General features: G+C 39.5%; 1 protein-coding gene across 8 annotated transcripts in view; it reads right to left on the bottom strand.

The window, feature by feature from the left end:
* Pip5k1b (phosphatidylinositol-4-phosphate 5-kinase type 1 beta) overlaps positions 1 to 21,066 on the bottom strand; it is a 273,611-nt gene that overhangs the window by 93,614 nt on the left and 158,931 nt on the right. For all 8 annotated transcript variants that reach the window (XM_074051987.1, XM_074051983.1, XM_074051981.1 and 5 more), the window contains 3 exons: positions 19,019 to 19,136; positions 7,227 to 7,379; positions 2,819 to 3,118 (listed from right to left, as the gene is read on the bottom strand). In XM_074051987.1, coding sequence (XP_073908088.1) covers positions 2,819 to 3,118; positions 7,227 to 7,379; positions 19,019 to 19,136 — 571 coding nt within the window. The remainder of the gene's footprint in view (positions 1 to 2,818; positions 3,119 to 7,226; positions 7,380 to 19,018; positions 19,137 to 21,066) is intronic.

The following is a 21,066-nucleotide window of genomic DNA, read 5'->3' as shown; positions in this document are numbered from 1 at the left end:
CTCATCTTTCTCTGGCTGGGGCATAGTCACAGTAGTGCGTTCTCCAACTGGCTTGTTTGCAGCCTTTGCAGTATGAGCTCTCATAGTGTAATTTTAACAGCAGAGATCCCCAACTGTTGGCACCAGCCTGGTACACCAGTCTCAGGGTGACCTTATGGCCTCCCCTGGATCCCTATAGCCTAATAGTTACACCAGGGCTCAGCTCTGCAAAATGAGGGAGGATCAGGGAAAGAGATGCTTCTAGCAATGGCAACCCCATATTCTCTTCCAACCATCCAGGGAGCTGACTACTCTATTCAGAGAAGAACCTGTAAAAAAGGAGAGGTGACCATTGCTCTAGGATGACATGGGGAGGGATAATGGGTTCTGAGGGATCTATGAACCATTGTGTGGATGGGTATCTTTCTGGGGACAGTCCACAACATCTGTAGGATTTACAAAGTAGGCCATGACAAAATCATTAAAACCTGTCACTCTAGAAGCTAGATGCAGCTCTGTTCCCAGAACCAGCTAACTGTTGACTGACTCCTGATCACAGAGGATTTGCTTATGGTCAAGGCAGAAGAGGGACAGGAGCCGGGTTTTCCCATAGCTCAGCATTTACATGTTCCCATACCATAAGGAGAAAAAGACTATATAATTTAAAGCAGTTCCATGCTCTATGTCTTATACAAGATCAAATGGAATTAGTGAGAGGAAGTTCACCTTGGAAAACGTTTATGTTTTTTAGAATAATAAACCTGCCAAAAATTAAAAAATAAAACAGGCAAATCTCTAGGGTCTCATTCCTGATGAAAAGTTGTGTTTGACCCTGTCTTCTCAGTATTGGGCTCAGGAAACACTAACAGAGAAATCCTGTGCAGTGGTACTCACATTTGACTTTTTTTTTTTTCTGGAGTAGAAGCATGTGGCATTAGAAGACAGCAGAAAAAGACTTTCCGTATTAAAGAGGCAAGATGCACACATACACAAAGAAAGAGAGAGAGAGAGAGAGAGAGAGAGAGAGAGAGAACGAGAACAAGCAAATCTAAAACTGGAGAGGCCTGGACTACACTCTGGGGATTTGAGAGCCACTTTTTACCCACATCCTGTAAGTATAGAAAAAACACAGGAAAAAGGTTTCTACTAAAATGTGTGTGTATTCTGTTTTTTCTTTCTTTCTTTCTTTTTTTTTTTTAAAGAGAAACATGAATCACCCAGATATCTGAATAGCTCTGCTGGATATATATATATTTTTTTGCTTGCTTGGTTCCCACTGCTCCTCCCCTGACTTTTTAAAAGATAATTAAAAAAAAAAATCCTTAAAGCGAATCTTAATTTCAGTTGTTTAGAACACATGCTTTCTACCCAGACAGATGTGGGCTCTATTATTGACTTGCTAAGTAATGCTGAACAAATTTCTTAACCCCTTTTAAGAACTCAATTCTCCAGCAATTAAAATAGGAGTGTTGTGCTGGTGGAGTGGCTCAAGTGCTAAAGTGACAAAGCTCGCTTAGTAAAGTCTAGTAAGTGTGAGGCCCTGAGTTCAAGCCCCAGTACCACCAAAAAACAAACAAACAAACAAAAAAAGATAGGAGTGTGAATAGCATTGACTTCAAAGGGTGGCTGAGAGAATGAAATGAAATGAGGCCTTAAAGAGTCTCAGACTAGCATGGCACACTGTGAGCGTATAAGTGGCAGCTGAAGAATGGGAGCCATGGAATAACAACTCTGCTAATGAAGAAAACAAATCCAAGGGCACATTTTTGTATGTTAGCATACATGCTGTAACAGGTAGAAAGGAAAGACCCAGGAAGAGTGGGACAGGGTCCTTGGGGAGGATCTCTACTTTCTATATTACACTGGGTAGTTTGATTGTCTTTCTTGCCTTCTGGTATCTTCTGGTGTCCCTCTTTCCTGCAACAATGTGGTCACTAGACCCAGAAAGCCACAGCCTGGGCAGCACACCACATATTTTCAGGGGCCAGCCCTGCACCACCATGCTTTTTGTCCATTCCCACTGTGCACAGAGTGTCCTGGACATTCTACCGGGTTCATCTGGGCCACGACATGATATTTCTGGGGGTTAATAATGAAATAATCATCATCTGTTAGAAGCTATCAGGATAACATTTTTATTTTTTTCTCCAAAAGGATTTTTACCCACTTCCACCATGTTAGAAAGATCCTCTAAGGGTTTTGGCCACATATATATATTCTAAAGTATTGAAGCCTGAGGAAATTCCTCCCTACTTTTGACAATCACTATGGCTAAGTCTGCACAAAATACTCTTTGCTCTAACTGGCAACCTTACTCTCAACTGCCTTTTACTCAGACACACAAGATAATTGCAGCAAATGTGCAGCCTATACCGTGGCTCTGCCACACCAGGTCTCCAGGGAGCCATTCATTAACTCCAACAAGTATATTTTCTCTAAACTTGTCTCCTCACTTGGAATCATTCAAGATTTGTATATGAGTTTTCTTGCTAGTCACTGCATTCAACATAAATTTCATTTTCTTCTAGTTAATCTACCTTTCCCATGGAGATGGAAGAAAAGGACACAAAGCTTTCTAGTTTCATTTTATCACAGAAAGCTGACTTAGCTTATGAAAACCAAGAGAGGTAAGCTAAGAGACTCTAGGTAATCCCCTGATCACCCACCATTTCCTTGGATAAAAGGAAGCATGGGATAGCACCTGGCCTGGGAAAGATGGGATACACCATGTGTCCATTCTGGATCTTCTTTATTTCTATACTTTTGATAAGTGACAGCCAAAGATTATATGATCACAGATGACATTTCAAAGGAACTCACAGCAATGATACTTCCTTACCCGGCAGTCTCTCTGAAGTGTCTTCATGAGTGCATTATATGTTTCTGTATCAAAATACAGCCCTTCGTGCATGTCTTGCAGGAAATCTAGGTCCTTAAATGTGGGGTTGGACTTTTCTCTCTCTTTCCGGGATGCCCTTCGCTTATAGGTTGAGCCTTTCAAGTCATACGTAAAGTGCATCCTCATGACTCGTGGCAAGACATTGTTCATCACCACAATTCTGATGTTGATGCCTCCTGACTGCATGCAGTACAGTCCATAGAATTTTGGCAAAAGAGTCCTGGGATTCTGGTTTAAATTCTAGAAACAAAACAAAAAAAGGATAAATATGTACAATCTCCCATTTTTACAAAAAAAGTGCTCCACTAAGGATGTGTTTTCATGCTAATATAATAACTAAAAGTGGATGTGATTGCCTTTATAAGTGTCTATTGCTAAAATTTCATTCATTCTAATTTATTCCTTGAGTATGCTTATTAGAGTAGCAATGTCACTATTCTAAACTCAGAGCAGTAAAAGGGGCTGAATTGAACATGGACATAACGGCCCAAGTTAGCTCTAACTAAATACAGGCAAAGAATTGATGGGTGTTAAGAGGAATAGTCTCTAAAGTAGATAAAGAAAAAAAAAATAATTGCTGGGGTGTAAGGGATGAACAGTTTAAATTTTGATCATTCCTGCAAAACTCTCTCCCCAAACGGTGAGGTCAATTTACCACCACGCTGTGGAAGATTCCACATTTCCCATCACTCTGACAGATAATGAAGATTAGCAAACTAAAACATTTTTACAAGCAGGATTGGTGAAAACTGGAAACATGTTTTTAAAAAATCGAATACCACTGACTGCTATAGAAATTTAATATTTTTGATGTGCTTTTGGCCATCTCAAAGGTAATTTTGTGTTACTATCCTTTGATCATTTTCCTTTGGGTTTTTGTCACTTTTCTCAGTATCTTCTGCATTCCTATTGTTTTCTTTTTTATTTGGGAGTAAATATTTTCCCTTACAATGTTATCTTTTCATTATTATAAAAAATAGGGAATATACACCTATTATTGGTAGATTTCAAAAGTAGGTAAGAGATTTAAGTAGCTCACTAAAAGGCACACAGTAAAAAGTCTCTCTACTATCTTTCTTTCTTCTTCCAAGTCCCAGCACAGAAGGAAACTCTTTTCATTCCATGTATTAACTTTGTATCTGCTATTTTTGTTACAAGTATATTTTGCCCTTTGATGTAGAGAGATTTATGTATTTGTTTCTTGTGCTTTTTTGGCTTTATTATTTAACAAAAGTTTTTATACTCCACAGTTATAGCTTTTATTTTCTTCTTTTTAATAGTTTTGGTCATTATATTTGGTCCTTACTTCATAAGGAATAAATTTTAAGTGTGCAAAAAAGATCTGACACAGGGAATATAATTTTCCCCACAAGTGGATAGCCACCTATTGAAGAGCCTGATCATGCCAGTTGAGTTTAAGTCCCTCCTATTAAACACAATAGTTTGTCAAATGCACGGGTCTGTTTCTGAATACTTCATTGAATCCACTGATCCATTTGTCCAGAATTGTAGTTATATGACATCTTTAACTTTAGCCACAGCTAACGGTGTAATTCTGACAAGCCCATCATTTTTCTTCTTTTTCAATTGTGTTGTCCATTCTTACAACCTTTCTATTTAACTGTCCATTTATTTTAAACAAGTCTTAAAATGATACTTGCTCTTTCAAATGATTCAGCTTTGCCAAGTTTTGGGGAAAATCTTATTAGAATTAAACTAAATTTATAAGTTGATTGGGGGTAACAGAAATCGTTACTGAGGTCAGGAACAATGCATCTCTTCATTATTTCAGACCTTTTTATGTCAAATATAACTTTATAGTTTCCCTTGTATTGGTCTTATATATCTGTTTTTTTATAGATTGAAGTATCTTAAGAGTTTTTCCTTATTATTACAAAGATTATTTCTTAATAGACTATTGTTCTGTGTAACACTTACTATAATTTGCTTTCCCAATCAGAATTATAGTATAACTTTATTTGTCTTCATTTTTCTAACAATGTTTTTTAAAAATTAATGTCATCATGAATAAGATCACTTTCCCCCTTAAATTCCCAGTTGTATATCATCTGCCTAATATAATACAATGGATGTTTGCAGATCTACCTTATATCCTGCTGGACTTTTCTTACCTCTAGACATTTCTAGACATTTTCTGGAATATTTTCCCATTTCCAATTGTGTCTCTTACAGAGAACAGTACTTATACTTTTCTCTTATTTCATGGTCTTCTCAAAAAGCCATTGCCAGATTTTCTAGGAAATGTATGAGGAAGGCTCATCAATGGCGGGGAGGGGGTGGTGTCCTTGTCTTTTCCTGTTATTTCTAGGGAAAGGACTTCTGTTTTTCTCTAAGAGAGTTTATGTAAACCGAACACTTAGATATTGATAATGTATGATACATTGAGTTAATTAATTTACTTATTATATTAAAACAACTTATCTGACAATTTAAAGAATTTTAATTAATAGAAGATGTTGAGTTTTTTGTTTTTTATTTTTGATGGTACTGGGATTTGAACTCAGGGCCTCACACTTGCTAGGCAGAAGCTCCACCTCTTGAGCTACTCTACCGGCCTGAGGATGTTGAATTTTGAGGGACTTAGTCTCAACATCTACTTGTCTACCACATGATGTTCACTGTTTTTCTTGTTAATGCAATGAATTACATTCTTGTTATAATAGCCCACATGATTGGGATAAAACCACTTGTTCAGCTAAATTAAAAATTTTTATTTAATTTTAATTATCTTTCAATAAACACATATGGCTGATGGCTATTATACTAACACAGTTCCAAAGTAAAGGAGTAGTACTTAGAACTACTACAGAAGTTTGATTTCCACAGTGGGTTTTCCAAAGAGTATGGTCAGTTTGATAATCTTAGATTATTTTAACTATATAAATGAATAAAATACATCTGAAAGCATGTATACCAAGTATTTGTAATATGTATTTCTGGGAAAGGAATTATACTTGGTTGCTCCCCTCCACCAACACCCCCCCTCCCACATTGCTTTTTAAAATTTCTTATTTTCTCTAAAAAAAAGAAAACTCTTGTTCAGGACCAAAGCCTTTTAAAAAATTCATACTGTCCTGTAAAATTTTTAATTTAGATTTTTATTTCTATAATTGCAAATGAATTTAATTCCCAGTATTTAATGCTGTCTGAAGGAGATTTTGGAATTAAAGTGATATTTTCACAATAGATGATCTGTAATTGGTGGCATCTCACCAATTCTGTTTTAAAACAAAGGTGATGGCTATCACTTCTCAGAATAAGTAAATGGCAGAACTAGGGCTTTTGAAATCCAAATGAATTCACCTTGCCCTTCTAATCACAGAAAATTAACAGTTGTTATGAAAGTACATAATATCAGTGACATAAAAATGACAAGCACTTAGGAGTAAAAGTGTTTTTTTTTTTTCTTGTGAAAATTTAGACCAAATGTCTAATGAATCTATCTGAACAAAGTTACTGTTTCTGTGTCTCCAAAACATTACAGGAAAGGCAATTTTCCTGTTACCATGTTTGACCTATGAAATCTTAAGTTCTTCAGAATTTAGTTCACATAGAATAGTGCAGGGGTTAAAACACAGTCTCTGTGTGGTCTCAGCTGGTAGAACAGTCCTGGCCTCCGCATTCAGTTTATCTTTGCCTCAGTCACCCATCTATGCAATGGTGACACAGTAGTGGCCAAGGCTGGTGACAGGTTCAATGAGTTAGTGATGCTGTCCACACAACAGGCAACTGAGGACCATTCCCCACTCATCTTGACACTGTGTGCTGAGTGCAAAGAGCTTTGCGCTGCACTGCTTCCTTTACCCTCCTCTTGTCACCACCACTGCACAAGACAGGCTTCCCCTCCCAGTTTGTGAAGGCCGAGGGAAGGAAAGCTCAGCAGCAGTGTTGCTTACTTACGATCTCACAGCTAACTGACAGCTGGGCTAGGATTTTAACCCAGGACTGTGATTCAACCACTATGCCCTACTACTACCAGTTCTAGTTTATTTTTTAAAAACTTAAATAGTTGATTGATTGATTGATTGATGGAGATAAGGTCTTGCTATGTAGCTCGGCCTCAATCTCACTACGTAGCTCAGTTTGGCCTTGAACCTGTGATTCTCCTGCCTCAGCAGAATTACAGGTGTGCCTTATGACAACTGGCTATCACTTCTTAAAATCTATTCAATGAATGTCATAGCATAAATAAACCAAAGAGAAAGAAACACCAAGGAGAATAAAACATGCCAGAGTCATTGAAAAAAAAAAAAAGAAAAGAACAGGAAAAACCCTTTTGAAGTAACAAAACCTGAGGCAGAGGCTTTCAAAGTGCCCAGCTTCTTACCATGTAATAGCCTGGCAGCAGCTTCTGAAGGAACTCGGCTTCTTTATGCTGAACAGTTTTGATGATAAATTCATCATCACTTGTCACAAAAAACAAGGACCCACTGGCTCCAGGGTTGGACAGTTCTATCAGAGGTTCACTGCAGATGGAGTACTGAAAGAGTAAATGAATAATGGACGATGATGATGACGAGGATTTGCAGTGCGGGGGACAAACTCAGGGTCTCGCACAGGCCAGGCAAATGCTCTGCCACTGAGGTGCACCTCTAGCCCCAAGAGAACATTAAAAAAAATTTATTATTATTATTATTTTAATAATTATTGTTGTACTTGGAGTACATTGTGACATTTACAAAAGTTCTTACAATATATCATAGTTGAGTTCACCCCTCCATCATTCTCTTTTATTCTCCTTCTCCCCACTCCTGGGATAGTTTCAACAGATCTCACTTTTCCATTTTCATGCATGAGTACATAATATTTTCCCCATATTCACACTCCTGCACCCTTTCCTTGTATCTTCTCCCCCACACTGGTACCAAAGGCCCCTGTCAGGACCTGTTTTACCTTCCTGTTCTCTGTTTTTGAAAAAAAGATATTTTTGTTTGTTTAGGATAGCTCTACAGGGAGTTTCCATTTATATATGTATTATGACCTGAATTGGTTCAGCCTCTCTATTTTTCTCCTTTCTACCTTAGTTCCCTTTTAACAAGTTTAAAAATTCTATATTCATTTTTTGTATAAAACGTACATCAATGTATTCATCATCTTAACTTCTTTCTTTTACTCCCTTCTCCCGTTAGTGACCTCCCCTTAGCATGACCTGTTTTTCATAGTATTAGTTGTATTTGTACTAGGTCTATATTCCACATAGGAGAGAAAACATGAGGCCTTTGGTTTTCTAAACCTGGCTAACTTCACTTAAGATGATGTCTTTTCAGTTTCATCCATAAGTAAATATTTTAAAATATGTTTTTTTTTGAGACAGGGTTTCTCTCTCTCTGTAGCTTTGGCTGACCTTAAATTCACAATCTTTCTGCCTGAGTCTCCTGAGTGCTGGGATTACAGATGTGTACTACCACACCTGGCTAAATCACACCTAATATGAAGTATACTTTCAAGGAGGACAAGCATAGTGTTACTTACCTTGGTCCTTTTGAAATAGGAAGCTCTCTATGAGCTTTAACAGGAAGCTCCAAGTATGACAAGGAGGCTCTTAGGGGACATTTCTAAAGATTTAACTGATCTATTTATTTTAATTATTCTGTAATGGGAGAGACAGGAACTCCCCACCCACAGTGGGCACATGACAGGATCATGGATCATCAGACCTATCCAGTGAGATAATTAAAATGGGAATAGAGACGAAGGTACTTTGTTATCATCTTGTGGCCACAACAACAGCTGCCAGAGGGACAGCACGTGTACTCATCACTGGAACAACACCACCTCTCCCTTTGCACTCTTCTCCCAGATGTCTCCACTCTCACTGTTTCAGTAAGAACATGACTTTGCTTCCGCATCTTCAGTCCAGATCTCTCTCCAGGGTTCCAGGCCTGTTCACTTAACTTTTATTTTTTGGCACTCAGGGTGCTGTGCTTGCTCGCTAGGAAAGCACTCAACCACTTGAGCCACTTCTCTACCACAGGAACCCCGGTCCTCCTATCCCTGCCTCCTGCGTAGCTGGGATTACAGGTGTGAGCCACTGTGTCCAGTGTCAATATTTTAATAGACATTTCTACTTGGTTCACCACAGCCCTTCACATGTAACAAACTCATTTCAAGGCTAGTTGAAATGTCATGGCCTCTTTGTGGTAATAAGAAAGATGTGCTCCTTTCTTTATCACAGAGAAGGGGAACACTGTTTGCCTTGTTCCCCAAGTCAGAAACTCTGCCGACAGCCTTCACACCTCACCTTTCCTCATTTCTATATCCAACACCATCCCCTCTGCCAACACCCTAAATTCAACAGTTTCATCATCTCAGGCTTGGGTCATTGTGGGGGGCTCCTGGTCTTCACTGGAACTCTTGTTTCTTCCAGTTCATTCTCCACCAAGAAACCAGAGATCTTTCTAAAAGGCAAATCTGGCCCTGTCCTTCATTGCCTTTACATCTTTCCATAGTTCTTGACAGTGCTGAAGGTCATGGATGACCAGCCCTGTTCTCCAGCCTTCTCTCTCAGCAGTTCCTCCCTGGAACTGCTCTATCAAGACAGCGACTTCGTGCTTTCTCCAATGTGCCCCTCACTCTTGACTTCCAGGTTTTTGCCTTTTCCTCCAAAGCACTTTCACCTGGTTGACTGCTACTCACTCTTGCTTTCGATAAACATTAAAAAAATTACTGCCTTAACATATATATCACAGGCATCCATGAAGCTTATGTCCCATTCAGAGCAAACACAGCCAACAAGTGAACAAATTGTACATTAGAAAATGGTGGGTGCCATGGAGAAAAACGATGCAGGAAGGAGAGGCAGCTGGAGCACCAGCAACAAGTGAGGGCTGGACCACAGTTCATTTAGAACAGGGGGAGACTGGGGTGTAGCTCAGTGCTGGAGCATGTGTTTTGCATGAGAAAGGGGCCCTGGTTCCATCCTCAGCATAAATAATTACGTAAATAGACGAATAAATAAATACAGAATGACATCAGGTGGTTACTGGAACTACAATGGCATGGCGGCATTTGAGCAGAGGCTGAGGGCTTGGGGCTACAAGTCACATGGATATTGGGAAGGGACATTTCAGGCAGCAGGAAGGGCCAATGGCGAGATCCTGAGCACTAGTGGGTTCAGGTGCAGCAAGGAGGCCAGTGGCTAAAGCAGAGTGAGTGAGGAAGACAGCTGAAAGGGATGAGGCCCGAGGGTCAGGGAGGCCTCAGCATGGAGGGTGCTGAAGGCCACTGGGAGGACTTTGGAGAGTCTGGAGCTGACCACCCTCTGCTGTAGGTGGACAAGAGGAAGACACAGGGAGCACTGTTCCAATGGCTGGAGCCTCCCCTGTCTGACGGGGCAGCACATGCTCTGGAAACTCTGGTTCCGGGCTCTAGGCAGAGAGCTGCTGGACACTGGAGGCTCTCACTGCAGAAGTCACCACAGAACCCAACAAAGGCCCATTTCCTTTTCCCAAGTTCCCACGAGACTGTAAAGCTCTGTGAGTATCTCACACACAGTTCTAGGACCTGTGACTTGCACATGGGCTGCTCCCACATTCTTGTCAGACAAATGACCAAACTCCACAACAACTGAAGTGCTATAAATCTCACCAAAAAATGCTAGAAACCTGCAGAGAAGTCAACTTTTGGTTATTAAATTCAGTGTTGATTAACTAATAATTCACATTATTGACAAGAGAAACATGGGATGGGGACAGAGAAAAAGGTACACTGACCTTGCAAAAGTTGGGACTCACAGAACCATGGTTTTTTTTTTTTTAATTTTTAATGGGCAAATAATAATTTTATACATTTTTGGGGTATGATGTGATGTTTTGATAATGTACATATTATAAAATGATCAAATCAGGCAAATTAACATATTAATTACCTCACCTACTTATTTTGTGGTGAGAACATTGAAAATCCATTTTTCTAGTGATTCAGAAATACACAGTAGATTGCTATTAACTGTAGTCACTTTACTGTGCGATAGATTGCCAGAATTTATTCTTTCTGTCTAACTGAAACTTCATACCCTTTGATGAGTGCTTCCCCTTTCCTTGTCCACTCACTTCACCCTCAGCCTCTGGTCACCACCACTCTGCTCTCTGCTTCTATGAGTGGGCCATTTTTTAGACACATATCAGTGAGACCATGTGATGTTTGTCTTTCTGTGCACAGCTCATTTCACTTCACTGAATGTCCTCCAGGTTCATCCATGTAGTTGTGAATGACACAAGTTCATTATTTTAAAAAGCTGAGTAGTGTTTCATCATATACATGTACACAATTCCTTTCTCCGTTTAGTCATCCATGGCCATGTAGGTTGCTTCCATATCTTGGCTATGGTGAACAAAGCTGCAGAGGACATGGGAGTACAGGTGCCTCCCTGACATGCTATGTTCGCTTTCTTCAGATACATACCCAGTACAGGATTACTAAGTCATATGGCAGTTCTGTTTTTAGTTTTTAAAGGAACCTCCATGTCATTTCCTACAATGGCTATTGTAAGTTACATCCCCACTTCCAGGACAGCAGGCTTTTCTTTTCTTCACACTCCTGCCAAGGTTTGTTATGTTCACCTTTGTGGTAACAGCTACTCTAATGGATGAGAGAGGATATCCCATCCTGGTTTTAATTTGCATTTCCATGACGATTAATGATGGGGAGCATTTTTTACTATATCTATGGATGATCTGTATGTCTTTTTTGAAGAAAAGTCTATGCTGGAGGCATGGCTCAAGTGGTAGAGTGCCTGCCTACTAAGCACAAGTTCCTAAGTTCAAACCCCAGCACCATCAAAAAAAAAAAAAAGTCTATTCATGTTCTTTATACATTTTTTCATAGGGTTATTAGTTTTCTTTTTTTTAAATTAAAAAATTTGCATTTACATACATGTGCATACATTATTTGTACCATATTTACCCTCCTACCCCTTTCCCCATTTGTTTTCTTTTAATGTAGAGCTTGGGTTTCTTGTATATTGGATCCTGTACATTGATATTGGCTCAATCCCTATTTTGAATACGGACCCCTTATCTGATGCATCATGTGCAAATTTTCTCCCGGTCTATAGATTTTCTCTTCATTATGTTGTTTCCTTTGCCATCCAGAACCCTTTCAGATTGATGCAATCTAATTTGTCTGGTTTTGGTTTTGTTGCCTATGCTTCTGGGGTCATATCCAAGAAATCACCGTGTAGACCAGGGTTGTGCAGGGTTCCTGATATGTCTTCTTCTAGTAGTTTTATAGCTTTCAGCCTTACATTGAAGTCTTCAGTCCACTTCAGGTTGATTCTTATATATGGTTTAAGATAGGGTCCAGTTTCATTCTCTAGCACGTCATAGCCATGCAGGAGCAATGAATAGAAGAGGGTGTCCTTTCCCTATTGTGTGTCCATGGCACCCTTGTTGAAAATCTATTGACCATGGACAGACGGGTTTATTTTTGAGCTCCCTATCCTATTCCACTCGGTGATGTGTCTGGGTTTTTTTTCCTGTCAGTACCAAGAATTACTACAACTTTGTAATATAACCACATCTTGAAGTTGTAGGCATCTAAAAACACCAAGGTTGAAAATTCCCCAAAGTTTTTGTTCTTGGCTTGTAAATATTTAAGTCCCTATCACAGAAAAAAATCTAAAAGGAGGGAGAGTGAGGAGAGAGCTCAGGAGGGAGAGAAAAAGTGGGAGAAAAGTGACTAAAGGCACTTCTTAGAAAGCACTGTGAACAAAAGAAACTAAATTTTCTGAGAGGAGAAAGAAGTTGGTGTTCGTGGCTTCTGAAGTCACTGCCAACTCCATCTTCACCTCCTCTCCTTCCTGCTGACCCTGTTTTTTGACACTCCTTTGCTAAGCAACTTTGGAGATAAGTCCTCACTGATGTGTTGAGGGTAAGTTAGGAAAACAAAAGTTGTTTTCTAGTGGACAGAGCACTAGAAAAACCGAGAGGAAGCCCAGCCATGTGTGTAGTGTCCATGTGGAAGGGTTATCACTAGAAAGGGCATGAGATTTGGAATCAATTGGCATTTGGAAGTTGTGGCTGGCCAACTGCCAGTTAGTTATGTGACCTGAAGTAACTTAGGATGTAGGAGTCTTAGGAAATCCATCTGTAAAATAAAGATAAAAATATCTGCTTGGAAGTAGCTGTCAGGTTTTTTTTTTTTTTTTGGAGTGCTAGGGTTTGAACTAAGGGCTGACATCTTGAGCCACTCCACCAGCCCTTTTTTGTGATAGATTTTTTGAGATAGAGTCTTGAGAACTATTTGCCAGGGCTGCCTTCAAACCACAATCCTCCTGATCTCTGCCTCCTGAGTAGATAGGATTACAGGTATGAGCCACCAGCACCCAGCTAGCTGTCAGTTTTTTAAGGTGAATCCTTTTGAAATCCCAGGGAGAGTGTCCACTTATTGCTGTTGTTATTGTTTTGCAGGTGACAGAGGCACCCAGCTTACAATGCACAGCTTCTCTGGGCAGAGAAGGGAAGGAAGAGCTAGCTTTGCCTAGCATGTATTGAGCTTTCCAGCAAAATGCCCATGGAAAGAGACACTCAGAAATACATTAAGACATCCTGAGATAAGAAAAAAAAGTATAAGACCCTGGTAAATACACGTGTGAAACAAAGACAGGTGACAGTGAGAGGAAGTGAAGGAAGATCCAGAACTCTGCAGAAATTCTGTTTTTCCACTGTGTTTCCAATCCAGGCATAGAACGTCCTATGGGTAGAAGCAGATGTTATGAAATTGCAAAATCAACAAACTAGAGGCTATAAATAGAGAAATTATGAGGTGATCCAGGAAAAGCTGTCTAGAGAAAGTCTGGATTCAGACCCGGACATCTCTCCTGATTAAAGTCTCGAATTCTTATCGATACTGCTTCAGTGGTCACCTAATTGTGGAATTCTCCTTGATCATGTAATTTATAAATGACGATCAATGGAGAATAAATTTTGATAATCTTTTGGGGCTACTATGAATAGCACAGCATTGATGTACAATCAATTGGAAATGTGATAGCTAACAGAAATATGACTTACGCTCTAAAATTCTATGGTTTCTCACTCTATGACTTGGTTACCATATTTTCTTCTAAGCAGCCTTCAAAAGGCTGCCTTTTAAAAGCAAATAAAGAAAAGAGATGCGAGCATTTTAATTAGTCACCATCAACAAGCCCCCATGTGTGTGCTGAATTTTTTCACACCTTCGAGGCACTTTTTAATCCGTGCAAACTGCTCAAGCCATTCATTTTCTCACTTCTATTTCCTACAAGGCCTTCCTGCTCCCCCCACTGGAACGAAAGCAAAGCACATCCCAGCTAGGCACTGCCAATGCAAATAAATGATAAAAACTTGTGCCATGTGGCAGAGGTAATTTTACCTGCTATTTCTTTCCCTGATAGTATAAAATATTCCCTCTACAGGTGCAGCTGAGCTTGAAAAGATTGCTAGGAGTTACTTTGGACTTTTGAACACCCAGGCACATAGTGGAGAAGGAAAGAACCAATAGCCTGTTGCCCTCGCAGATGTAGGAATAACTTGGCATCTGTCTAGAAACAAATAAGGAAGAAGGACCCCCATAGGGCTGTGCACACAGAAGCATCTTCACTGTACTGTCTCACAACCCAAATTGTGCAAGTTTCAACATGACATAGAATTAGCAAGCACATGGTGAATTTTAACAAAACTGAGAACCTAAGTAATAATTCAGGCAGAAATCCAGATGCAACAGCACAAAACTAAGTAGCAACATGTACATATCACAGGTACTCATTACCAAAGCTACTATGAAGTTGCCAACTGCTAAAGAATGGTCCCCTTTCCCTTCCCTACTTAATGTAGTATATCTTCATGAACACAGGTTTAAAGAGCCCAATCTGACAGAGACACCATACCCTTAGTTTCTATACAGAGACTTTTTCAAGAGACACCTTGTTTTATTTTCTATGCTTTACATTGCTAGAGGTTTGACCTCTTTTGGCTGGGTTCTTCAGAAGGGACAAGCACCATGTGATGGTCACAGGGACAAGTACCTGTGACTGTCCTTGAGAGGTCCATGACTTGGTGGCAAGCATGAGGCCAGTGGTGAAGGGTCTTCAGAACACTAGGGGAAGGAGAGGGTTGTTCTGATCTGGGCTCTATTCCCCACCAATACAGTGATCTTGGGCTTCCTCTTCACTGACCCAAGCTTCAGACTCTTCTATAAAACTAAAGGTTGGGCTAAAAAGCCCAAGGGTCACAACCTGACTCTCTGAAGCATGCGGTGAAGTGTGTAAAAGATGGTTTCCTCATCGGCCATACTCCAGATCACTAGGAAAGGGCCTCACATAGAGAGGTATGAGGTGAGCTTCCCAAAATCCAAGACTGATTGGGGGAACTATCTCAGCCCTGGGACATAGGTGTCCCCAAGTATAAAGGTAGGTGGCCATAACTGCTGAGGACCCAGTTGTCATATTTAGATAGGGTCACTGCCCTTGTTTTGTTTCTTGCAGGTCTCAGAGACTGAACTGTCTGTGAGAAGGCTGGAGGAAGTAGATAAAAGGAACCAAACAAAAGCACACTTATCGTCCTGGTCCCATCTCTCCCCTCCCCCTTTTGTCATGGAAAATTTCAAACACACATAGATGAACAGTTGACATACATCCATGTATCCACCTCACCAACGGTCAACTCGTGGGCAACTGTGTTTCTTCTACACCTCCAACTAGTCTCGTCTCCTTCCCTCAGATTCTTTTCTTTCTTTTGCTTTCAAATAATTTTTGTAACAGTTATAATTGGGAGATAAGTCACAGACCATAGAATTCACCCATTTAAGTATGAAGTGCTTCTAATTATTTTTTAATTGACAAAAAACTGTAAATTTTTATGGTGAACAACCTGAGGTGTATATGTATACAAACATATAAGTATGGAATATGGCTAAACCAAGCCATATTCCATATGTCCTTTGCTACCTGTTTTTGTATGTATGGTAGAAAAATTTTAAATCTGTTCTTTTAGCAATTTTGAGTGTAAAACAGATCGTTACTGACTATAGTCATCACATAGATCTCCTAACTGAAATTTTATAACTTTTTATCAACACCTCAAATTCTTTTTGAAGCCAATCTCAGTCATCAAATCACTTCATCTGTAGAAATTTCAGTATATTCTTTAGTATGGACTCGCCTTTAAAAATAGAACCAGAGTATCACTGTCATTCCAAAAAAATTCTTCAATACCATCAAAAAATCTTTACATTTTGTTAATTTTCTGGAGTTTAAGATGTTGTTTACTTGATTTGTCTGGCCCTAACTATCAATGTTCCAGATCCAAACTCTCTGATCCACTTAACATTTAACATCTCTGGTCTCACAGCCCTACCAACACCCTTTCCTTCAACTCCAAATATCTGTATCTCTTTTCTTTGGAGGCAGTCTTGCTGTGCAGCCCTGGCTGGCCTCCAACTCTTGATCCTCCTGCGTTCACCTCTAGAGTAACAGGATTAAATACACGAACCATCACATATAATCCTTGTAATGTTTAAGCAGAGTTAAAACCATGCCATACTTAAAGAAGACCTTTTATTTTTAAATAGGTATCTTGAGTTTTTATTTTATTTAAAAATTTTATTACCATAAATTAATTACATAAAGGGATTTCATTGTGCTATTTATATCATGCATATAATGTACTTTGATCAAATTCACCCCATTGATATTACTCTTTCTTAACCACCCTTCCTCTTCCCCCCTCCTTTTTAACAATTTTTGGTGGGTTTTATTGTATTATTTCCATACACCTATATAATGTACTTGTGTAATATTCACCCCTTATCACCCTTTCTCTTCTCCCTCTTCCCACTCACTGATTCTCCCTTGAATAGTCCTCCTTCTACAATCACGACTTTGTTTTTTAGGTCTAGTTTCTGCAGTTGGGTGAAAACGCTCTTTCTGAGCTTGGCTTACTTCACTTAACATGATGATCTCCAATTCCATCCACACTCCTGCAAAAGACATAATCTCATTCTTCAAAGAAGACATTTTAATCATCCAACAGAGCCAGACCACTCCCTCCTATGAAATTCTATAGCATTTAATGTCTGGCTTCAGTCTTCTTATTGTTTGGTAGAGTTGGTTCTTTTCCCACAATAAACAAATTATCATCCTAATGTGATTCTATGTTGTCTGAGTGTTGTGACATAATTTTTAAAAACTCTCTGTAACTTTAAGTTTTTTTTTTTTAATGTACAACAGGAGCTCAAAGTACACAATGATTTAAAAATTTACCTTTTACCAGGTACATTAATGAAGACTTTTTCTCTGTGAAACCATCAGCTTAGCTTCCTATGCTCCTTTGTAAGTATTTCAATTCTATGTGAAAATAATTTTTCTGGCTTAACTTATGTAAGCTGTGTGAAAAGTTGTTCAGAAAAGGACCTTCCCCAAATAAAGCAATTCTGTGAGGTCAGGATGAGTGAAAGAATGGATTTTCCAGCCTGTAGGACAATGGACATGCAGGACTGAGGACAAGCAATTACCTTGTCACACCATGACCAGTGTTATAAAATGTGAGCCTCCCATACTTCTTTGGCTGGTGAGATGTTCCAGAACATTCAGAAGGAGAATCCTTTAATTTCTAGTATGTGCCACAAGATGATATTTTGTTTTCTACAATATAATATCAAAACCCCGGAGTTCCTCAAACACACTTCCTGCATGGTAGCAATCCTCAGTAATTACTGAATGGCTAGACGCCAGAGGATCTTCCTAACATACATTCCAGAACAGATGTGTGCACTTGAGTCAAGCAGAGGCATTGCTAAAAGTGATGGTGACACAGGGTGCTGCATGAAAGGTACGCTTAAGGGCAGCGGAATGCTCAGGCTCTGCTCTGTAGAGACTCATTCATGTGCTCCAAAGAGCAAGCATCTCACTGGGCAGAGATAATATGATTTTCTTAGGGACTAACTAGATAAGAGACTCATCCCTGGGTTTTCATCAGCACAGAACAGAAATCAGTTTTGAATATCATTACTTATATCTTATCCATAATCCAGGCTGTGCTTTAAACATTCCTTATTAGAAGTGACAAATGTTGCTGTAATTCCTTTGAAAAGGATTATACCAGGGTCTGGTTCCCATATTATTAAGATCTTTCAGAATGGGAGGTACAATAAATATTTGATGGCATCCTTCCTACCATTTCTTGATGCACAATTTTGAAGAGCTCCAGGGTGTTAACAATGATAAAATTATGAAATAAACATTTCCCTCTCATAACAGAAAGGAAGCTCCTCGTTCCTTAATAGGGATGGGATAAAACTCTAAGGTTACAACAGAAAATGTTATGAACAGGCTGTTATATTTGTGCCTCCTGTATGCCCAAAGAAGATAAAGGAACAAATCTGAGGATAAAATATGCCCTTATACATGTAAAAATATGTTTAAAAAGAGCCTGCATGGTCAGGCATAGTGGTACATGCCTGTAATCCCAACTATGTGGAAGGCATAGGTGGGAGGACTATAGTCCAAGGCCAACCTAGCCAAATCTTGAGACCCTATCTGAAAAACAAACAAAAAACTACAAGAACTGGGGGCATGGCTCAAGCAGTAGAGTGCTTGCCTAGCAGCAAGCACCAGGCCCTGATTTGAATCCCTAGTATCACCACACACACACACACACACACACACACACACACACACACGAATCTGCATGAAGAGATGAGAATAAAACTTTCCAGCTTCTTAAAAATGTTATTCAAATTTGTAGGTCAAGACGAAAATGGTTATGAGTTGAGGCAGGTCTGAGATGAATGGTATAAATAAGGCAACAAAACCAGGAAGACTTTCAAATAGAATCTAACTAGCAAAATTCATAGGAATGCTTAACACTTATTCTAATACACCTGTTAGAATAATCATCTGAAGTAGCAACCAATATCACAGTTATTTAAATATCAATTACCATAGCAGATTTTGCAACTATCAGTTAAAAGCTGCATAGTCAAATTACATTTCCTGAAGCTAAATATATAATCATTAAAACTTGGAACTTTTACTGCATTCCTGAGCTTCCTAAGAGACACAAGCCACTTGTCACAGTTGCTACGAGACGAATGTTTACATCACACATTTCTGTAGCAGGAAGGAAAATTATAGGTTCTTACCAAGTAATCATCAGGCTTGATACCAAAAAGTTCTCTGAAGTACCGAAATGCTAGCGGAGCATATGTCTTGAATCTGAAGTCTGGGTAGTGATGTGCTGGGGTCAGATTGCTCCCTTCGCTGCAGTTAAAATACAGAAAAGGAGGTGGAGAGGAAGAACATTACCAAAGACAATTTGGACTGTAAATTCTAGTTATATTAGTATGGATCTCAAAGCAATTGGTCTCAGAGCTAATGCACAAAGGCCAGTGGCCCTCAGGTAAAAACAGATGTTAACTTGGTGATGGGCCACTGCACGCAGGCATTCCTGATCAATCACAGAGTGCTTCAGCCTGAATATTCTCATCCATCTTCCCACCCCATTTCTCTTTCATGGGAAAACCATCTGTCTTCCCTTGTGAAACCACATAGCTATGCAAAGATCCAGGGCTTGCTGAACAGAGTGATTTCAAAAACACATTTTTTTGGCCATGGATTTTGGATACTGAATATGCATTTGTTACCAGGAATAAGTGAAATAATTCTTAGACTATCCCACCAGCCAGAAAGAACCATCACACTGCAATTAGATGGGACCTTAATCTGAATTCTTTCTCCTAGGCAGATTTTCCAAAAAGAGACCTAATGGTGGTACGTGCCTGTCATCCCACCGACAGCAAGATGCATAAAATAGCAAGATCTGGACCCAGTTGGCCTGGGCAAAAAGCAAGACCCTACCCCTAAAATAACCAAAGTAAAAAAGTCTGGAGTATGGCTCAAGCAGCAGTGTGCCTATCCACCAAGCATGGAGACCAAGTTCAAACTCCAGTACCCATGTGTGACCTTAAATATTTTGGAGATTTGAAAACTTGATTTTGATTCCCAAATAATCTTTATTTTTTCTTTCTCAAGATTCATTTTGAAAAACTTTTAAGTAATATTTATGATATGTAAGTGATATAAAGAAACAATCCATGAATGCCCATGAACCCAAAATGCTAAGCGATAAAGCACCATCCATACAGGCGAGTTCCCTTCTCTACTTTTACTGACCATGTCCTTAGGGGCATTGGGAAAGTGACACAGGAACTAAGGCTGACTGAAAGAAGAGAAGCCACCATCCCCATCTCAGCATGGAACGGCCCCAGTGTTGCCTGCTCCTTTAAAGGGCTGTTGTTTTCCTAAGCAAGTATAGCTGAATATTCCTAATGTAGGTGAAATGTCGTAGTAATATACCTGGACATTTCTTTATTTCTCATTCTATATTTTTCAATTTATGATGACAAATGCACTCAGCTGTAGGTCTCCCAGGATTGTCAAAGGGATGATCCCAGAATGCATCTAACATCTAATAATTTGTAAGTGTAGGCTGCGTAGAAATAAGGGGTAAAAGCTAAGAGGCTCAGAGTGACCTCTGACCTCCTTCTCTTTTGCAAGGAGGCAAAAACATTTCCAATGCCGGGTTCAGAAGGAGGCTGCTTTCAGTGGGCCAAGAGTATCACCAATGTCTTATTTCTTCTGCTTTCTGTTTTACTTCCTGTCTTATACAATCAAAGACATTCGTGCTATTAGAGGATTTCCTTCAACATTGAAAAAGGTGAGATGAAACACCCAGGGGTCCACTCACATGGAGATTTTCTCATTATTAGGCAGCTGGGATTCCAAGATTCTATCAGAGAAGGTAGAGCATTTATTATTCCTTCTGGTTTTGGTTAATTCTGAGCTTCTTGGGTTGCTCACCTTGGCTTCCATTAGTTATAATCATTTTCCTGGGATACACAACTCTTTGACTACTGTGTTTAAGTCAGTCATGGTGTTAGGATAGTACTAGGTTTCCTTGGAAATGAGACAGACAGACAGACAGACCCGCAAGCTTACAGGTACACACAGCAAAACATCCCCAGGTACAAAAGGGGAACAGCTAGTTTAAAAAGCCACCAAATCACAGAGAACAAAAGAAGATTTCAATCTAGCTAGCTTTGGGGCAATTTAAGCCTCTGTGGGTAGGCTTGCCTGTGTGGGACAATCAATAGATTATGTATGTGTAAATGGAGAAGATACAAAGGGCAAG

The sequence above is a fragment of the Castor canadensis genome, chromosome 13 (assembly GCF_047511655.1).
Source record: "Castor canadensis chromosome 13, mCasCan1.hap1v2, whole genome shotgun sequence".
NCBI lineage: Eukaryota > Metazoa > Chordata > Mammalia > Rodentia > Castoridae > Castor > Castor canadensis.
The sequence above is the reverse complement of the archived record's forward strand: the minus strand, read 5'-3'. Positions and strand labels throughout refer to the sequence as shown.